The sequence below is a fragment of the Sturnus vulgaris genome, chromosome 2, assembly GCF_052056855.1.
Source record: "Sturnus vulgaris isolate bStuVul1 chromosome 2, bStuVul1.hap1, whole genome shotgun sequence".
Classification (NCBI taxonomy): Eukaryota; Metazoa; Chordata; class Aves; order Passeriformes; family Sturnidae; genus Sturnus; species Sturnus vulgaris.
In genome coordinates this window covers 34278344-34299297 of record NC_142244.1, presented here as the reverse complement: position 1 = coordinate 34299297, position 20954 = coordinate 34278344, and the positions used below count along the sequence as shown (strand labels likewise).

General features: G+C 45.3%; 1 protein-coding gene across 8 annotated transcripts in view; it reads right to left on the bottom strand.

Annotated features, from left to right (window-relative positions):
* The window catches only part of MYO7A (myosin VIIA), a 99547-nt gene that overhangs the window by 46277 nt on the left and 32316 nt on the right, over positions 1 to 20954 (bottom strand). For all 8 annotated transcript variants that reach the window (XM_088159212.1, XM_088159213.1, XM_088159216.1 and 5 more), the window contains exons 3-11: positions 12867 to 12980; positions 11697 to 11849; positions 9233 to 9250; positions 6247 to 6431; positions 4280 to 4401; positions 2366 to 2508; positions 2152 to 2265; positions 1164 to 1317; positions 439 to 515 (exon numbers count right to left, since the gene is read on the bottom strand). In XM_088159212.1, the coding sequence (XP_088015338.1) occupies positions 439 to 515; positions 1164 to 1317; positions 2152 to 2265; positions 2366 to 2508; positions 4280 to 4401; positions 6247 to 6431; positions 9233 to 9250; positions 11697 to 11849; positions 12867 to 12980 (1080 nt within the window). The remainder of the gene's footprint in view (positions 1 to 438; positions 516 to 1163; positions 1318 to 2151; positions 2266 to 2365; positions 2509 to 4279; positions 4402 to 6246; positions 6432 to 9232; positions 9251 to 11696; positions 11850 to 12866; positions 12981 to 20954) is intronic.

Sequence of the window (20954 nt, the reverse complement as noted above, 5' to 3'; positions counted from 1 at the left end):
CGCCTCACCACCCTCAGTGAAGAATTTCTTCATATCTAATTTAAACCGGTCCTCCTTCAGTTTGAAACCATTTTCCCTTGTCCTACAGTTCCATGCCCTTGTCAAGAATCCCTCCTCCAGCTCTCTTGTAGCCCCTCTAGGTACTGAAAGGGGCTCTAAGCTGTCCCAGGCTGAAACGCTGCAAATCTCTCAGCCTGTCTCCATGGAAGAGGTGCTCCAGCCCTCTGAGCATCTTTGTAGCCTCCTCTGGCTACTCAGCCCAGATGGAGACATTCACCTTCATGCTGCCAATGCAGGACACAGAATGGCTTATCCAGGCCTCTTCAGCCTCCTGGAGCTGGTGGTGCAAGGAGAGGCTGGCTCAGACGAAGCTGTGCCACAATACTAAAACCTGGGATCGAATCAGAAAGGGAACAGCAGCACTGCAGGGCCACTGACCTCTAGCAATGTTGCTGCAGTGATGAGCGATGCTGACTGAACAACCTCGCAGGCATCCAGGTTGTCATAGGTCCGAGCTGGGGAAAGAAATGCAGAGGGAAAGCCGTCATCAAGGGACATGTCTCTGCAGAAAGTGGATGGGGTGAGGGAAAGGGTCTTTCTCCACTGCCTCTGTGTGATGTCCTGGCAAAATCTGGCCATCAAAAGGGAGAAAAAAATTCATGTATCTGCTGGAGTCCTGCTGCTGGCTCCAAAGGGCCTGTACTCTGCTTTGCCAGACCAGGTAGTAAAGAATGTAGAAATGTCTCTAGCATCTAAGTTCTTTATGCTTCTGTCTTCTGAAGAGGCTTTTAAGATCACTGTGTCATTTCTGACAGCAGAGCTGTTTGTTACATTTACAAAGGCATATCCAATCACACAGGCACCTGTCAAACACTCCATTAGTTTCTCTTTGTAAAACCTGAGTCTACTGAATGGCCTGTGGCTGTATTCAACCTCATAACATTCAGAAAATGTGGATGTCATGGAGCACACGGCAGCCTGGCAGGAGGAATTATTCCTTATTCCTTGTCCTTACAATGCCACAATAAACACCTGAGTCCCTGGCATGGCACCATGGCAGGTGTTCTGGATACAGCTCTCCATCCCTAAGCTTGGCTCGCTGTCAGCATGCAGAATAAAGAGCAGCAATGCACTGGACCATGGCCCTGTATTTTGCCTTTTACCTTCATACTGCAGGTTGCCCATGTGCAGGATGGCAGCCAGAAGCTTGGAGATCTCCCAGTTCTCCGTGTCAGTGAACATGAGGACCTTCATAGCAGAGCGGATATTGGCGTACTCCTTGCTGTCATCTCTGCCATCACAGGTCGTGCAGTTACCCTGGGAAGGCAAACAGGGCACACACTGCATGGGGCAAAGCCAGGGAGCACCCTAAGGTGCTATCAGAGCCCCCCTATTAGGGCTTCCCCCAGAACCAGCAATGCTTTGTTTAAGGGATGGTGCTGAATTTGTGGATCTGGCTCTGCCCTTTGTCATATTCTGTGATTCAGTGCTCAGCCTTGTGACCTACACTTACCCCGTCGTCCCCAGGTACCCTGTGTCTGACTGCCCTCAGCAGAAGACAAAAAGCTCTCTGATATGGGGATAAAGAGCTGGAGGCTCCCACTGATCCAGTTAGAAAGCTGGGTCCCAGCCTTGCTAATGATGCACCAGCCTCGATTACACCTGTTTCTATCAGCTCCTCTGGAAATCAACACTGGTATATAGGGAGGGGAGTATACAGAGATTGCTGGCTCAGTCAGACACTTGGAGCACACACAGCTCAGCCCCTTATTCTGCTGAGAATGTGCTATCCCAGCAAGCACTCCTCTATACCCATCACTGCCTTAAGAGTAGTAGGTCTTATCTAGCACCCTGGTTACTTCCAGACATGTGGCATAGGCACCATACACCATCCCATCCGGGCTTATGCCCTACTTCACAGAAAGTCTGGAAATAGCCTGGTCTAGACACAGGGATTAAGGATTTCCACTAAGACCATGAGCCTTGCAGTGGTGAGACAAAGAGATCTGTCAAACCCTGTGGCTAAGGCTCAGGAAGGTCATAACCAGCAAAGCAGCTCTTGGCTGCAGAAGCACCTCTCTTTTCCTTCTCCCTTGGTAAGAACCTTCCACCACATCACCCCACCAAACCTCTGTTTCACTGCTCTCTCACCATCGCAAGGTAGTTGTAGTCCGTGGCTTTCCCAAGACCCAGCTTCTTCTTCTGCTCCACAGTCATTCCTCTCAGCATACAGTAGAACACGTGGTAGTTCCTCTCATCCTGGGCCTGCAGGAGAAGAGCAAGTGTCAGCTCTGTGAGGAGAATGGCACGGCAAAGGTCGCCTGCCCGAGCGCAGCTCCCGTGCCTTGCAGGTGCATCACCTTACCTGCCTGCACACCCGGGACTTCTCCAGCAGGTACTGCTCAATCTTTGCCCCCTCTATGGCTCCCCTTTTGTTGAAGTGGATATCGATGTACTTCCCAAATCGGCTGGAGTTGTCATTACGGATGGTCTTGGCGTTCCCAAAAGCTGCAAGAATTATGGTGCGTTAGAGAGGATCTGATGCAGGGAGGATGATGGAGCTGGTCTCATGGGTGGGGGGAGAAAGTCAAAAGAGTGAGCCTGAGAGGGTTAAAAGCAGCCCCAAAGCGTTCCCTTGAGTTTGGCTGGATCAATTTCATCTCAGTGTGAGGATACAAGATGTATATCAGATGACTCTCCTTGGAAATACAGAGAGGAGCACAGAGGAGGAAGCTTGGAAATGGGGTTGCCTTATCCAGGAAGAAGGGCTAGGACAGCAGAATTTTGGCAGCAGCTGATGAGACAGAAGAGACTTGAGCAAGAGTGGCTGCAGTGTGAAAGGTGACACTGTGCAGAAAATGACAGAGATACTGGTGAGTGATCTGATGACTGAGAGGGAAAGAAAAGGGAAAATACATCCGAAAGGGAAATACAGACAGCTAAGCCAACCTCCAGTGGGAGACTTCTCCCTACAAACAGACTGTGCAGAGAAAGGTACCTGTGTCCATCTTCTGTTGGGTGTGGATGAGTGCCCTAAAACAGCACATCCTGCAATTTCTGCTCCAGGATTTCTGGCAGGTGATGGACATGTGCTTGAATTTCAGGGTCTCTCTTTCCTGAATCTCAGCAGTGACTAAGTGCATATTCAATAGTGCCCTGTGTGCTCGTCACATTTCTCTTGGTTCCTAGAGGGTTACTTACCAAGCAGAGGAGGTAGAAATCATAGAATGGTTTGGGTTGGAAGGGACCTTCAAGATCATCTAGTTCCAACCCCTCTGCCACGGGCAGGGACACCTTCCACTAGACCAGGCTGATCAAATCTCTGTCCTTACAGAACAACCCCGAAGTTATTCTTTAAGGAAAATGAGATTTTTCTGCATAAGCATAAAAGGTACATCTGGCATCCTGCTGGGTCAAGAGGGTCAGATAACCTACTTAATTTACAGATATCCAATTAAAATAGTGGGGTTGATCACAGTAACAGTTTGCCAATGAACCTATTAAGGCCACAAGCTGATTCTCATTACCTGGTTCTTTCTTGGACTCCTCTATTTCTTTTTCTGGATTCTGCTGCCATTCACTGATCTTGGAAGGAAAAGGTAGGGTTTGCTATTGTATACAGCCAGCACAAGGTGCTGTGAAGCTCAGGTCCTATTAAACTGATGTTTTATGGAACCATCAAAGAATAGGAATAGGATTTTGCAACTATGGCCAAAAAAAGCAAATAATTAGTTAGCTGAATGCAGCACTGATGGGATATTGATGCCCTGCATGCAGTCCAGCACTGGAAGAGGTGGTGAGATCTTTCAAAAGAGCTTTGATTGAACATCAAATACTCAAAAAAGTATTGATCAACATTTCTACATACTACACACAGGATTAGGTCAAATTCAGGGGTTTGTATGGGCTTTTTTTGAGGGAAAAAACCCCACTTTTTTAATGTGGCAAGCCACTTTTCCCCCAATTTTTAAAGTAACAAAACAGTTGAAAAAATAACTCAGGTCAGCTGAAATACTTTGCTTTCGACAATAGCTGTCAAAAATATTAAAGGAAACATTGAGAGCTCAAATCAGAGAATATTAATCTTGTGGAAAAAAATTCAGATGGAAAGAATCTGAATGTGTTGTTTAGCAAAAATGTACTTCAAAAAATTTTTTGTCACTTTTTTGGAAACTCAAAGTGTGACATAAGTGATTTACATTTGGTTATTTTTTTATGGTTCCTGAATCTGTTTTTTATTTTTTCCAGCAAAATAAGTCTTTATTATCTGAGGCCTCACCTTCCAAGATGGGATTTGCCTCCAGGACCTGCTGCTCAATCCAGGAGTGCTGACCACTGATTGCTGCCAGGAACTGCAGAATCAGTTTTGTGCTTTCTGTCTTCCCTGCTCCGGATTCCCCACTGCAAAGACAACAGGAGTGGAGGTCAGTGAAAGCCATGCTGCATCCCTGCCAATGTCCCTTGCTCTGTCTCCCAAGGGACTTCTGTCTCTGTGTCTCTTCTGTTAGCACAGGCAGGATGAGAACACTAAGGATGGGTTTCCAGCATCCCAAGGACTGGCTGTGGGTCAATGTAGGGACACATACTGAGAAAGTAAGAAAATTACAGCCTGAAAAATATTCCAGGCTGGAGCTTCTCAGCTCTGTTCCCAGAAGATAAGCTGGCCCAGCTCAAGGCTAGGGAGAATTTCTCCCAGGGTGATAATTTGGTCAAAATAAAAAGGAATTAATAGCAAGATAGAACACCTGTTGTGGTGTGTGACCAGGCCCTGGGAATGGGGTGTCTTCTCTCTGAACCAATCATCTTTTCTCTACTGTTGGAATTGCGAGTCATGCTATAAAACCAAGTGTGTTTCTGAATAAACTTGTCTCTTTATTCCTGTCATGAAAGATGACCATGTAGCTGTGCATCTTATTTCTGCTGCACTTAAAGGGTTAAAACCCCTTTCCACGGCTACAAGTCAAAGGGTAGGACATGGTACCAGACAGCTTCTGGCCAAGATCAGATTTGCTCTGTGTTCCATCTGGCCCAAGCTGTTCCTTGAGTTTGGCTATTCCCAGCAAATGTCATCATTCAACCAAGCACTAAGAAGGTCATGAATTGCTTTCAGTCAGTGCTTTTCCAGGTGTGATCACCAGACCACCACCCTGTGGTGCAGGGTCTAGCTGTTCCCATGGGACATCTTCATCACCAGTCTTGAGCTGTGGTAAGGCAGACTGTGAAATACAGATTTTTACCAGCAGGGACTTCCACAGGTCTCCTAGGCTTGTTCTAACAAGGATCAGGTGGGAGAGGAGAAGCTTATGGGGCAGGAAGCCAGCATTATTCCTCAAACTTTTCTCTTCACTGAAAGGTAACCTCAGTTATCTTGTGAAGGGGCTGGGCAGAAATATTTGGGTGAGTCTATGGCGTGTCTGATACATGGGATAGCCAAAATAAGTGACTGAAACAGACCTTCCTGACATTGAGTATCCAGCTCTGGTCTAATGGGCAAATTGTTTCACTTTTCAGGCCACTGGCACAGTGCACTGACACTTCTATGGGCCCCACATGATGCTTTTTTAGACCAGCAAAATAAGCCTTGTTGAATGGCCTTTTCAGACTCACATATCTGAAATACTGCACACAGATGTCCCAGAGTTATGGTTTTTTATTCAATGAAACTTAGGGTAGGCATGCCCTGGGGAAAAGGGTGCCTCAAACAAAAAAGACTCTGGATTCAGAATTTATAGGATCACGCTGGAGGGGTGAGGACATCAAATCTGGCTCATACCACTATGTAGGACAGATACTGGAGGGAACTATAGCCATAACTGTGACCAGACACTTCTTGGTGCCCAAGGTTGATCTGTTCAGGGCAGAGCCATGCAAGGAGACACTGTTCAGGAGTGTGAATGACCACAAGTCCAGTGACCAAGCTTGTCCCTGACCTTCTCTTGTGCAAGAAGTATCAATGATTTTTGATGTCTGTGGCAGTATAGAGCTTAAATTTAAAAGTGGAGTTTAAAAATGAATATAAGATCTATCGGGTTGTAAGGGTAAATATCAAAATATTTATAAAGCACCTTTACTAGGAACAGAGTGACTGCAAACAGAGACCACCTCTGCACTGAGAATATGTGGATGGAAGATCTAATCAGTCATTCAATGTCTGATTCTATGTGATAAGCTGATCCAAATCAAGCATGTTGCATCTGCTCAGCATCTGCTTTCAGGATATGGCCCATCTGGAAACTCAGCACTCACCTTATGATACAGCACTGGTCCTTGTTGTTGCGCTGCATGTTGAAGTAGCAGTTGTCAGCAATTGCAAAGATGTGTGGAGGCATCTCACCGATCTTTTTGTTGGTGTAGAGGCGTATCTGCTCAGGTGAGTAGATGGGTAGGAGCTGGTAGGGGTTTACTGCCACCAGTATTGAACCAGTGTATGTCTGGAGGAGAAGCACATGAAGGTTTATGGGGACAGTGAGGAGTAGCTGAGAGACTTTGGAGCTTGGATGCAATGGGGATGGAGGCCAAAAAAATCAAGGCTTTTTAAAAGCTGGATGAAAGATGATGCTCAAGTCAGAGATGCTTGCAGAGGAAGCCTGGAGTAAAATGGGAACCAGAAGTCCCAAAATACCTAAATTGATTCATATTCAGCCTTGCTCATGCAAAGCACGGTTTCAAGCCTGAGTTCATATTTTGTATACTCTAAGTTAATATTCAGAGTCTTAAGAGAAGCTCATATTTGCAAAAATATCACCAGAGCCAGCATATATCCATACACATCTACTGCATTGCATGTGAGGTGAGAAACCATAGATGAATGAAACCTGAAAGCCATTGCCATATCTCAAGGCAGGACCAGCTGGATCTAAACCATTCTGACAGACGACTATCTAACCTGTTTTAATTTAGCACTGCAGCTGCTGGACTTACCTCTGCAATGCATTCTTCTCTACCATCTCTGCCTAACCAAATCTCTCCATAGTTCAGTTTAAACCTTGTCCTGTACAGATGGATATTGCCCACAAAGTCCTGACATATCCCTTCTCATCTATTTTTGAAATTTTGTAAATCGCCTTTGGTCCAGCTGTCCTGGGCCTTGGGTAGCAAACCTCTGTAGTATCTTGCTCTTTCATTTCTGCCCTTCCAGAAGCTGCTTCTCTCAAGCCTCTCATCAAAGGACTCGTAAACTTTGTTATCTTGCTCAAAAGCAGTGCTGAGGTTAGGAGGTTTGGCTACATCTCAAGCTCAAGGCAGAGAATAAGGATTTCCTTCCCCTGTTTCATCTGTCTAAAAGTCAATGTCTAGAGCAGGTGAGTCAATGGACCTCCACCTTGGGTTAGCCAAGGGGCATGAGATGAAGGCTACTTTCACTCTGTGACTTCAAAGAATTCAAGTCCCTTTCTCTAGGCTAATTTTTAGCAACCGAAGTTACAAGATTAATCTCACCTTTCTTTCCCGGTGGAACCAGCTGTGAAAGTGTCCCCACTACTGCATATATTTTTTCAGGAAACAAAATCAGTAATTTCAACATTCATATAATCCTTATGGGTTTTCATCTGCATGGCCTAAAGCCAGTAAGACTTTGGCACAAAGCAGCAAAGTGGCACATCCAAGGATGCTTGTGAGAGAGAATAAATAATTTGCCACCATCTACACAAAACTTGCCACCAGTTCGGGCTTCCTGAAGGCAGCCAGTAGGTGGCAATTGTGTCCCAGAGCAGGGAGATGAAAGCCATTGGGGCTCCTCACCTTCTAGTCTCGTGGCCAACACAAGAGAGCCACTTTCAGTTCAGTCCCATGCGAGGTTTGACTTTACAGTGGTAACTGAGAAAGGACACAGTACTCTTCTCTGTAACAGGGAATTATGTGCCAGTAAGGGAAAAAAGCTCTTTGAGCTCAAGAACAATGCTGTCACAACTCCAAAGAGTAGAAACTGGCTGTGAAATCGTGTAGTCTGGATTTTAGAAGAAAAAGGCATTGAAAAAAGGAAGCAGAGACATCTCAGAGGAGCCTTCAAAGGGGACAGAACAGGTAACCTCAGTGCTCAGAGAAGGAAGCTCAATTTCTGAATGGAATTATGACACCAAGATTTCTAATGAAGACTCCTATGAGTCCTAGCTAAGATATGTGAAAAACTCTTTTCCTCTTTACAATTTATCACCAGGTTAATTTTAGGGACATTTTTCATCTCCCTTGAGCTTCTTTTTTTTCTAAAAAAAAATCTAACTCCTTGCAGAGGTTGCTGAAATCCCTGCATTTCAGTCACAGTGGTCTGCCCTGCCACAAATGTAAACAGAAAGGCTTTTAAAGGTGTTAACCATTAGGAATGCTTTCTGGATGCTCTCACTGACCCTTCCCTTGTGATCCACAAAACCCTTTGTCAGCATGAACTCTTGTACTACTGCTTGTTTTCGTAGGCCATTCCTAGTTGATAAATAATCACAATTTGCCCAATTCTCAGAGCTGACAGAAGGCAAAACTTTGTTCACTCTATTGATGAGGGGCCAAAGGGTACTTCCAAGGAAATAGTAGCTCACTGGTTTCTATTGCTGGGTGATGTCAAAGCCCTTTTCTATTGGAAAAATAAAGCTTTACTGAGAGCAAGGATTCTGCCGAAGCTGACCACAGGAACTGCATCTCACAGCAAATTCATTACTGCCTGCATGACCTACATTTTAATTAGCCCCAAACAAATCCTTTCTGAGCCTGTTTCCCTCACTACCCAGAACACCATGGCTGACTTCATCTGGATTGTTATGGGGTTAAAGCTCTACCAAACATTACTGCATTTTGGCAGCCCTTAGAGAACAGCAGCAGGCACTGGTTTCATCTCCAAAATAAAGAGATTTAACCTCACTCATGAGCCCAAACTCCCTACCAGACTATTCAGTAGTTTCTCTTGCTGCCTGCAAGCCAAACAAAGGGCAAGAAGCCCTTGCTGAAGTTTTTCATGTTTTGATGCAGACATTTCTTCCCTTCAAGTTAAGGTCATTACTAAGAAGCACTTAAAGATTTAACCACATTCACAGGTTGGGGATTTTCCAGCTCTGGGAAGGTGTCACAACTTCACTATGTGGGTCAAGCTCTGCACCAAAGCAGATGGATGCTCTCAGTGCATTTAGGAAGCAGCAGCAATGGTGGTGCAAAGTAAATGAGAAGGCCACAATGGTGAACAGAAAAAGGTGATCCAGTGGAAGGCATGACAGCAATTGCAAATGACATTGCCGAGAGTCATACTTACCCTCCCGCCGCAGTTTGTCTTAGGAGTAAAATGTCAGGGAGAAGAAAAAGGGAAGTTATATTTTATTAGAGCAGAACTACATCCTCCACAAAGCTAAGGACACGAGGAAACAAGAGGAACCGAAGTCCCAATTGGAAAAGTAATCATTTACTCAGCAGGCTCAGAAATCCTTTCGAGCAGTGAAACTTCACTATTTTTAAGACCGAGCTAATTATACCACAGAAAAAACACCTCAGGGGACTGGGGGTCCCCTGCACACATGGCATCCCTATGGTGGTACCTTGGCTTTGCAAATCTGTCATCAGTATTTACCACATCTGACACAAATCTACTCCTCCTGGTGCCATCACTCTTAATAGAGTGCAATCTTCATCTAAGATTAGGTGCCTGAGTCTCCAGCTACACACCTGTAGACAGAAGTGGTTTGCATACCTCTCTATCAAGCTATGCACTCTGTCATTTTGAGAGTGTCATTCTGATTTTGGGATTACACTAATTGCTGTGCTGTGCCCAGTTCCTGGGCTGGCACTCTAAAGCCAGTGGCGTGGAGCAATCAAGACACTTGTAACCTGGAACCTCTGTGATGCAAATGTCTTTGTGGGATGTGGCCATCCCTTAGGCTGGAACTCTGTAGGACACACTGCACTGTCACCATCGGACCAGAAGAACTTGTAGAGAAACTGATGTGGTTATTGTGTCACTTCAGCCCAAATCACCACCCACACTCACCTCCAGGCTAAAAGCTGCCCTTTGCATCAGCCCTTATTAGGATGATGTTGCCAAACAACACTTTGCCCAGTGCTTGTTTGTGCTCCTAATCTTCCTGGATGCCTGTGAGTAGCTTGGCAAAGGAGCTCAAAGATAGAGCTTTAACAAAGGAGCTTGGTGTATTCACAAGCAATCCAATACTGCACACACAGAATTGTATCTGTGGACCTCTGGTCCCTTGGAGAGGGAACAGGCACTTGCTGGATAATACAGATACCCCAAAAGAGACACATAGGCAGCATTGAAAAAATATCAAACATGATCCAAACTTTCTCAGAGAGAATGGCAGGAATCCACTTTGTGGCACTGCAGGGTGCCCACAAGCAGGGGAAAAAGGGGCAATAGGTAAATACAAGCTCCTTGAATGAGCCAATCAGTTACAAATTATTGGCCATCTGTACTTCTTGGGTAGCATTCAGGTTGCTTGAATTCAGTTATCCACACAAGTACTGCACCTAACCTTGAAGATGGATGTGCTCTGAGCTGGGGGAGGTTGGACTGTAGACCTCCAGCCTAAAATTTTCTTCCAACATAGACTCCTCTATGATATCCAAGCTCCAGTCAGCTCTGAAGCATCTGAGAGGCACTTCTGTTTGCACAGCTGAAAGGCAATCTTGTCTCTGTTTGCTCTATTGACACCTCTGGTGACTGCCATGGATGCCCATGGAGACACCACCTCAAATATGAATTTGGGCAGTTAACTTTCTAGTTTATCATCATAAATAGCAAGAAATTTTAATTATAAAAGGAGAAGCTCAGTTAATCTAATGTGGGAATAATTTTCTGTATTTGCAGAGGCTCTTTGAGTACATTATCTAGCAACAAACACATGTGCACTCTGTATTTCTGTCTGAAATTCAAATGTGCCGAAGTCTACACAGCACAGAGGCACTGATAAAACCAGCACAGAGATTTGAATGCTGACACCTGTCCAGCTGGGGAGGTGGCCATCTGTGATGTTGTCACAGAAAAGAGATGCAGTTCTGACTGTCTCCCTGTAAACCCCTCAATCAGTGAATGTCTGTTTGTGTTGGTAAGGCTGCGCTGGGTCCACTGGGCATGACATGACTGAGCGGACCTAAGGAAGGACACTGCTGTCCTCAGAGATCAACTGCCAGGATCCCAGGCAACCCAGGGCTAATGAGCCATGAACACAGACTGGGAAGGTTTTTAGAGGTGTTCTGGGAGTTGCTCACTTCTTTGTTCCCAATTATTTCATGCATGGCCCTCTTCATCCTTTCTCCACTCCTTCCACCTCCAGCAATGGTTGTCTTCGCCCCCTTGGGTTAAATTAGTCAATAGTCCAGGGGAAGAGAGCAGAAGGGTGACATTCAGCATGTAGTTTACATCTCTACAGAAGTTTTTGCTTTAGGGTGACTACAACATGCTCATGGCCTGGGTTGAACTGGTTATTCTGTGTACGGAAAGTTAATGCACATGCCCAGAACTTCTACAGGGGTGGGACAGCAAAGTGGTGTGGAGTTTGCCCATCACCCAGATCATGGGGTCTTTCACTGGGGCATCCAGAAGCTCTGCAATGTCCTCCAAAGTCAAAAGCCCTTCCCACCTGGGACAAGGTGAAGGTGGAAACCTAAGTGCTCAGTTCAGTCAGGGTTCCCCACTCATGGGTTCCCCAGAGCTAAGGAGAGCAGGGGGTGGGTGCAGAACCAGAGGTGGAGGTGAGGTGGACACTCACATAGATGAGGTGCTCCCGATAGCGAATCAGCAGGTTCCTGAGAATTCCTGCCTCATTCAGGTCCCCCAGGCGGATCATGTCCTCCACTCCATGGATGGAGGTGGGGTGCATGGGTTTGATGTGGCTGGCATTCTGCGGGGAAATCCAGTGCTCCTGGGAAAAGAGCAAGGCCACAGAAAGGTAAGTGAAATGAGAGACCACTTGGATGAAAGACACAAACAGCCCACCCCAAAGAGAAGGACCAGACGGAAGAGCATAAACAAGAGATCATCAGCACATGTGCCACAGCTTCTATTCCTGGGGCAAGGCAGTGATGAGTTTGAAAAGATTTGTAACAGAAGAAGGAAAACTCCTTTTTATTGGAGTTTTATTGGAGCAACAAGAGACAGGAGACACAAGCCATTCTGGCAGGAACCTCCTCCAGGGCAACATGGTCATCCAGCACATTAGGGGAGTTCATAACAAATAGCAGATTTGTCTTCCCCTTCACAACCGCATTTTCACACCACTGGTTAACCCTCTACCACAAAATACTATTGAGCAGAGAAAAGATGATTTCGAAATGGAGAAAGGAATGGACAGGGGTAGCAAAGTCATACTTTTATCAGCAGTGTTATTTAGACTCACCACTTCCAAGGGCTTCAAAAGCCACTACAAATTGCCCACAAGGGCCTTGCCAAACCAAATCTTTATTACCCTTGAAGGGAGCAAGAGTATTTACAACTACCTCAGCAAGAAACGAAAAGAACACAGAGAACCACCTTGGTACAGACCTTACTCTAAAATAGCCACCACTGCACAAAAACAGAGGCAGCAAGTTGAAGGAGAACCAGTGTTTAGGCACATCAGGTATTGGCAGGAGGTCAAGAAGGTGAGTAACAACAGAGGAACTTCAGGTTGAGGTGGGTTTGCTCAAGGAACTACCTAAATGTATTTTGGAGGCTTCTGCTATCATTGTTGTCAAGAAGGTTCTCAATTTTGTACTCCCAGTACAGCCACAAAAACAGGGACACAACATTGTCTTGTCTTTACAAATAGAAAACTATGGCACAGTTGATTCCCAAGGACATATGGGAAGTCCATAACAAAGCTGATTATCATAGTCCTGGGACCCCTGGCCTAGCAAGGCCATGGAGCTGAAGAAGGGACATCACAAGCCTTTGTACATACATTGCCTTCATCATCCACGACCTGGATCTGCCCAGAGTCACACAGTTTAACCACCGCTCCAATGGGGACGTCGAATTCCCGTCCGGTTTTGAGGTCCATCCACACATAATCCCCCTGGAACCAAAGACAGCATAGTTACACTCAGTGCTGCAAGGAGTTCAGCATCCCTTGGGATACAAGTTGTTGATGCTTTGTACCCAAGTCATTAGCACGAGTCAAATGACTTCCCTCACAAACCACAAACCCCGCCTTTCCACAGAGGCTCAGGGAAGCAGATGCTTTGCATGTGGCACTTGGGGACATGGTTTAGTGATGAACACACTGCTGGGTTAATGGTTGGACTCAAGGATCTTAGAAGTCTTTTCCAACCTTAATGATTCCATGGCTCTGTGAAATCCCCTGCAAGGTGCCAGCAGCAGGGCATGGTCTACACACCTCTGCTACTATCCCACCTCTCTGCTATCCCACTGCCCTAACACTCTGCTTCTCAAGGTCATGAGTGGTTGTTGGTCACAGAGTGGTTACAGAACAGTGATACAGGCAGAAAAACCCACCCAAGTAGAGGTTTTTCTCTGTGAAATATAAAAACCTAGGAAGTCACATTTAAGAGATGGTTTTGAGCTCTCCTAAGCCTTATCTGGGGGCTTGTGGAACCTTTCTTACTTGCAGATAACCACTATCAAATATTCCTTGGAGACTGCTGAAAAGGGAATGACTAAAGATGGGTTAAGAACATAAACAGAGGCAGATATACGTTCTTCATCAAGAGTTCTTCCAGTTACAGCAGTGTGTAGGTGGGTTGTTTGTATTTAATACTTCTAAGTGGATTTTATTTGCTGTGAGCACTTTCATTTGAGTCCTGAACCTGGTTTTATCATCCATAATCCCAAAAGGCTGTGCCCTTTTACATGTTTCAAATGTTTTACCTCTTTCATTTCAGAACTCTGTGTTTTCATTTTGAAAGGCACAGCAAGCAGTTGACCCCTATCCACTCACTTCATGTCACTACTGATCCTATACACCTTTGTCAGTCCTGCTGGGCAGGGACTATCTGCTCATCAGCTCTGTGGCTATTAAATTACTCAAATGCAAAAAAGCTTTTAAAGAAGCTGTTTCCCTCAATACAAAAGCAAACTCTAAACTACAAACTAAAGCCCCAAGGAGGACCCACAGTGGAAAAAAGCAGAATTATTTCCCACCCCTATTCTCAAGGTGAAGATATTAAAACTGGGAGCAATCTAGTTGTAAAGTGTGTTTCCATTCAAGTAGCTGAGGCTAATGCTGTGGACTTGTAGCCCCACCTAACACCACATTCTTGGGGACCAGCTTCACTTGTACCTATTAAGCGTGATGCAAATGCAGTATCTACCTTTTGAAGTCCTGAAAAACTGCTGGGAGAGGGAGAAGGGAAAACCAGGATATATCGCTTTGCATGTGCTCTGATATAACCCCTTTCCTGAGTATCAACTATCAACCACTTCTGTGGACAGAGCATGTTTATATATTTGGTTTGGCCCAACAGGCTGCTCAACAATGCTCATCTCTGTGCTGGGCAGTGGGAACTGGAGACATCACCATCCAAGTCACCATTCACTAAGACTTCCAAGAGACACAAACCTGTGAGTACCACCAGGATGTAAGGTTACACTCAGGGGTCCATACATGGAGAAACTACACACCAGGAATTCCCAACCATTTTGTGGCAGACTCTACCCTTGGCAGCTGCTTGCTAGGTTTCCACTAGGGTATCAACAAAGTCATCCTGCTTTCATGGAGCTCAGGATCCAGTCGTTAGTTTGGGTTTTCATTTCCTCAAAGGGTTGTGCTACAACTCTAAGTATCTTTATGCAGCTCATGAAAATGTCATATTAATATATTTTTCACATTATCTGTCTTATCCTCACATCTCATAACTTAGTTAAAAAGGCAAAAAAATCACAACTAATGAAGGCAGTGTCAGGAGCAGATACATTATAAATCCATTCATATTACTATTTATTTCTTAGCTCCTTTGATCCAAGACCCTCAAAGCATTTCAGAATGTTCAGCACTGTTATCCTCTCTGCATCACTGGGCAAATTCATGCACACAGTGGGTAACCTGATCAAGGTGTCAGCAAGAGATGAGCCGGGTTGCTCAGTTCCTGCTCAGCAGAAAACCTTTCCAACACCTTAGCAGCTCTGTAAAACTTGCTCTTGATCAAAAATCCAAGAATTGTAATGCTGTTGTTTTTTAAGAAAATCTCTAATATTGAATAGCTGTAAAAGCAGTCTTCTTCGTATGGTGTATTACTGCAGCGCTGAGATAAAAGGCAGTCTGACCTCCCCAAGGTAAATTGATACTCTGCAACCACTAAGACAACTTCTGTGCTCTGTCTGCCTAATGCACAGAGAGCTCATCCCCTCAAACTGCTCTTTTTAAACCCATTAACGTGCAGTTCTTAATACTGGTGAAAAAAGTCTTATGGGATGGGCTAAGCTGGTAAGCTCAGGAAGGCTGGGGGGGGGTTAATAAAATAACATCACTTATTAAGCTGACCTATTTCCTTTTCTGACTTTAATCAATTTCATATAAACCCCATGGAAGTGAGTTACATTCTTTCTGCGGAAGCAATCCCTTCGGATCAGCCCCAAACCCAGCAGATATATTGGGGATTTCAGGGCAAATCGGGGGGATTCATGCATTTACCAGCTGTGGCTTGTCAGTTGCATAACCTGCCTCATGCTTAAATCGGTGCAGTTTATTTCCTAAAATATATGACAGAGTACCGGAGAAGTGAGAATACCACCAGACCCTTTACAAAATCAGCATGGTCTGCCTCTTCCTCCTCAATGCAGCCAGTGGGTTTTAGTACCCTTCCAAACAGGAAAAATCTTCCAAATTGCTCTGGGGCAGACCCTCAGGACCTCACAAACTGGGGGCGGTGACAACCAAACAATGGTGCAAGAGGAGGAAACACCACACGCAGATCCACACAATTCACAAAGAAGATCTTTAGGAGGAGCTTCCAAATGTGAAGAGCAAGGAGGTTGCACTGCAGGGGAGCTACAGTGCTTGGTGGGGGGGACAAAGGAGGAAGGTGAGAGAAGCTGGCGTAAGCAGTACAAGGATCCCATCAACAGCAAGAGAGATTTCAAAGCAGCCTGAAAGCTTCCAGCCATGCTCAGGGCTTGGGATCCCCTTTCTTACCGCTAGCATGGTCGTGGGCTTCAGGACCTGGTTGACATTGCGAAGTAGAGTCCATCTGCCCTGGTCTCTCTCCTGATCTTCCACCACCTCAGGGCATGGCTGCATGAAAACGACTTTCTTCTTCTTCAGCATCTCCAAAACTTTACAGTGGTATTTGTCCCTCTCTGCCTTCTACATGGTGTATTCCACCATGAGTGCCCAAATACGGTGGCTGGTTTGCTCTAGACCAGCGGTGTGACCATACCTGCTGCTCACAGGACACCCTCTGACCTGATTCACAATATGGCTCTTGTAAAGGTCTTCTCCTAGCAGGAAAATTTCCATGCACCAGCCATGGTCCTCCCCTGGCCAGCTGACACGCTCTCTGTATATGACCAGCCCTGTGGGAATCTCAGGGCAAAATGAACAACTTTGCTTCTCTTCACTTAAATTCTTCCAGTCTCTCCAGCAAGGGCTGATACTCTGTCAAGGACCTGAAGGACACAGCAACTACCCGTTCTGGAGAAACAACTGCAGGAATAACAGGAAACCTCTTCATTTCCCCAGGACTTCTCTCCGTTACCTTCCTTTCTTAGTGAAATAACCACCTGCCAGCTTGAGGACTTTCAGCACAGAACACTCTGGGATACTTATTAATCCACAAATGCAGTCAGTCCCCATGCAACACATGGCATTTAATTAACCTAATACCTTTACATACCAAATTAACCAAAGTGCAGCGGGAACTCAAAACCAGAGGCCATCTGCATTTTCTTTAAACTGATCGCCTTGAGTAGATCCATAGCAACTGAATTTTAAATAATTGAGTGGAAGGTGTTCAGTGCAGCACAGCCTCCGTGCCTATAGGTGAGAGGAGAGCCTATGCTGGATGAGAATGGGCTCAATACAAGGAGATATCACGGAGATATCACAGAGGTTGCACTGACTCTACACCTGCCAGCTCCACAAACCCATTTCTGCAATCACTCCTTCTCTATAGAGAGGATTGTTCTGGTAAGGACTGGTCAGGACCACTGGCCAAACCAGAAGAGCACAAGGCATTTTACAGTCACCTCAGATTCGTTTTTTTCTTGTCCTATATTAGGTACACTTGAAATTTCTCATTTTCAGCTAAGAAAGGCTTTTCTGGTCATTTGGAGAATTTCAGACCACTATAGCTCAGCTCCAATTTCTTCCAGTAAAATTTTGACTCTAAAGCAGTGCCATTTATAGAGACTAGAGCAATGCATGACTAGATAAAACAATGCAGCTGCTAAGCCATTCTCATTTATCACTGTTTTAATGCAAAGCTCTGCTGATGCCTTGATTCCAAGGGGTTTTGAATCCATTTGTCCATGAAGAACAAGCCATAGGGACAGTTTATTGGTAGGCCTGGCAGCATTACATTAATGTTTGGATTAGATGGTTTTAGAGGTCTTTTCCAACCTTATTGATTCTATGATTTTACAGTCTTGAAGGCAAGCTTTCTAGACAAAGGAAGGCTTCATAGATGCCCTTCATGGGACACAGTCTCCAAGGACAACAGCAGATGATGGCTACATTAAACTCAGAATGAGCTAGTTCTGCTCATCCATGAGCAGTAGTGACAACAGCAAGGCAGCCCTTGCCCAAAAGGGCAGGCAATGTTGAAGGTTTAAGCTGTATTACAAAGCCCTGGAACAACAGGGTGTATAAGTCTTGTAGCTATGAAGGGAAAGTAAGGAAGAGATCATGTCTTATGGATTAGAAGCCAGGTGAAGATTAATTAGATGGATATCCACCAAAGAAGCAAGTAAAAATGTACATGAGGCATGATAGCAATGCAGGGAGATTGGGACAGAGTGAATGTAGTAATCCCAAGGGAGATGTCTACCTCCAGCATGACCTGAACACACAGTGCTGTAAATGACTGTAGTTTTGCTCCCCTAGAAAGTAGAAGATAGTTGTCAAATGAAAGCTAAAAAACAATGAGAGGATCCATGTGGAAGGAAAGCCTGATTAAATATACATAAAGGGACCCATAGGATGGGCTCTTTGGATTTGAGTGGGGTCCTACAGAGGCTCTTTATTCACCAGAACACCTCTCCTCTGCTGTGCCCCAGAAACTGGAGCAGTGTGAGAGCAGAAGATCCAAGAGAGCAGCTGGAGGATTTATCTCATCTTGCACTGGAGCAGACAATGCCATCATTGCCCAGCCATACCCTGTACCATATTTCTGAGGCTTTGAATCCTGGTGTGCTGCCAAACAGTAAGCTAAGGAGCAGAGGACTGCAATGATTTGCCCTAGGTTATCCTTGGAACAGGATCCAAAGGACAGATGGGACCCTAGAGGGCTGAATCCTGCCTCTGCAGTCCTATTATATGAGTGTGGTTATTTGTCTCCGGGCATTGGGGCTGCTGAAGATCTGTAATTGCACACATTACCACTATGTTTTTCACATTGCCCCTCTGCTAGAAGCAGATTTTCTGGGGACACAAAGGCAGAGTCACATGTGTCAGCCAGAGACACTCTGCATTTGCAGTGAGGTCTGCCTGAATGACCCAAGAGTGCTGCCTCCTGGAAATGGGAAACCCCATTCCTTGGAAGGGATGACCCAGCTTGGAAACCAGCCTCCCTTCTCTATGCATCAAGAGGCAGAACAACAGCACTAAGCCTTGCTTTTTCTGAGGGAATGTGCTATGCCTTATGTGGGAAACAAATAAACACACTTAGTACAATAAGGGGAGGGCCACGGTGGAGGAAAAGAAACCTTTAGCTGGCTGGCAGGCTGTCAGCAATGCCATCCGGTTTAGATTACAGCTCCCTGGGGGTAACATTAGACCCTTCCCTGCAGAGACAGAAGTTTGAGCCTGAAGAGCCATGCTGGACCCTGCTCTGATGATTTACTACACCTCTGCAGCAGCAGGCACAGCTGAGACCAAGGTCCTGCTGTGACACGCTCTGTGCATACTCATAGTAAGGGTAAATGTTTATCCTAAGGAATTGATGTGACACAAGGCAATAAGTTTATGCTGCTGCTGAGGCCTGAGTTCCCACTAAGAGCTATTGCAGTGGTATGGACCTTACTGCTGGAGAAAGAAGGGAAATTCCACCTGCAGGAAGCATCCTCACAGTAGCTGAAACACCTAATTTAATGAAAGCTTGGGTTTCTTTGTCCCAGACCTGTTTTTCAGTCCCAAAGAAAATGCATAAGACACTACCAGGGCTCAAAAAGTGCTCTTGAATCAATTATTTTGCAGCTAGCACTGAAAAGCTAAGTTATTCAGTGACAAAAGGTCAGGTACAGCTCAACTAACCCAGTGTTCACCTCTCAGGAAGACATCCAGACCTTTACTAGATGATCATCCCTTTCACATGAAATATCCTAGCCTAGCCTATTCTACATTCAAAGGAAAAAAAAAAAAGAGGCACTTCTATGGCCACCAAAGCAGTTAATTAAACTAGGTCAGATGATGCTGACCTAAAGGAATGTGTGAAGAGGACAGTTTGGAGCTGCAAAACCACAGTACATGTGTCCAAGGCTAGCTAAGGTGGCTCCTATCCATTGCAGGGGTACTGAAAATCCCTAAGGGCTGGTAGATAAATTGCTGAAGGATATGGAAAAATCACTGTTTAGCAGAAGCTGTCTGTGGACTCAGGCCAGCAGTTACTCCCTGCAGCTCTAAAACTTGCTTTTCTAAGATAAGAAAGATGATACCCTGCAGAATGATTGTTGATGCACTGTGTGGGCCAAATGTTATCTGTGGGCCATACCTCTGACAACTGATGTAAACCAACCTGTTTGTTCGTTTGTGCAGTTGTTTGTTGTTCTTTTTCTTATGGAAACAGACACAATCACATATCCAGGTGTCCAGAGCTGAGTCCTTTACTCCCTTCCTGCTTGTCTTTGAAGAAAGAAAACCCTTAGTGCACATGACACCAGTGCAAGGATATTCCCAGCAAAAGGATATTCCCCCAGCTCCAAATTTCAGTGTGATTGAGAGAGCACACTGAAATCCAAATGTACTGGTGCACTGCAGCTGATTATGCCAGTTAGGTCTTGCAGCAGCTACAGGCAGTAGAATGTCTGTGCTCTACTAAAAACACATATCATCACCTCTAGATATCACCTGTCTGATTCAGTTCAGCTCTCAATTACACAGGTGTACCCTGCTCAGTTTAACAGAGCTCCTCCTGGATTCACAGCTGTGCAACCCAAGGGAGAACGAGGACTGCTCATTGCTATTCTTTGCACTCATCTTTAGTTGTGCGTTTGTCACTATCATCAGGAAGAGGTAGAAAAAGAAGAAAAAACTCGCATTTCTGCTTAATAACAAATGATAATGTAGAGGAGAAGTGCACATGCTGGTAGCTGGTAACACTACAAATTTTCCTGTTTCAAAGAAGACTCCATTCACAATTTCTTGTAGCGCATCAGGCACCAGCTGTCAGCCAAGGTAATGAGCTACACACAAAGGCTTCTTGAAGCAAGGAGAGAGATACAAGAGGAGTTGTTAAATAATTCAATAATTGATGCACTGCTTACTCACCCTGTAACTCCGATACTGACAGGAGTGATAAAAACCTCCCACAAATGTGACACTCATCCCAACATTTTACCATTTGGTGCTGAGGGAAAGTCAAAGGCTCTGCGAGCAAAAATTATGGATTCAGTCGGATTTACCAGGGTGCAGCCCAGTATGGTGTAATGAGGCTCAGCTCACAGTGATGCTTGACCTCTTCCCTGGCTTTTGGCAAGGAGCTTGTTGTTGACTGTTTGGGACCTCTTGGCTCAAGAGAGGAGTTTAAGCATGCAGCCAAACAGGGAGATAGAAGATTTAATCCGTGGCTCCTATGGCATTACTGTCACGGGTGAAGTGGAGAATCCGGCAATCCGTTGATGCTACAAGTAGATTAGGCTGTCCTCGGGTGTCACCCAC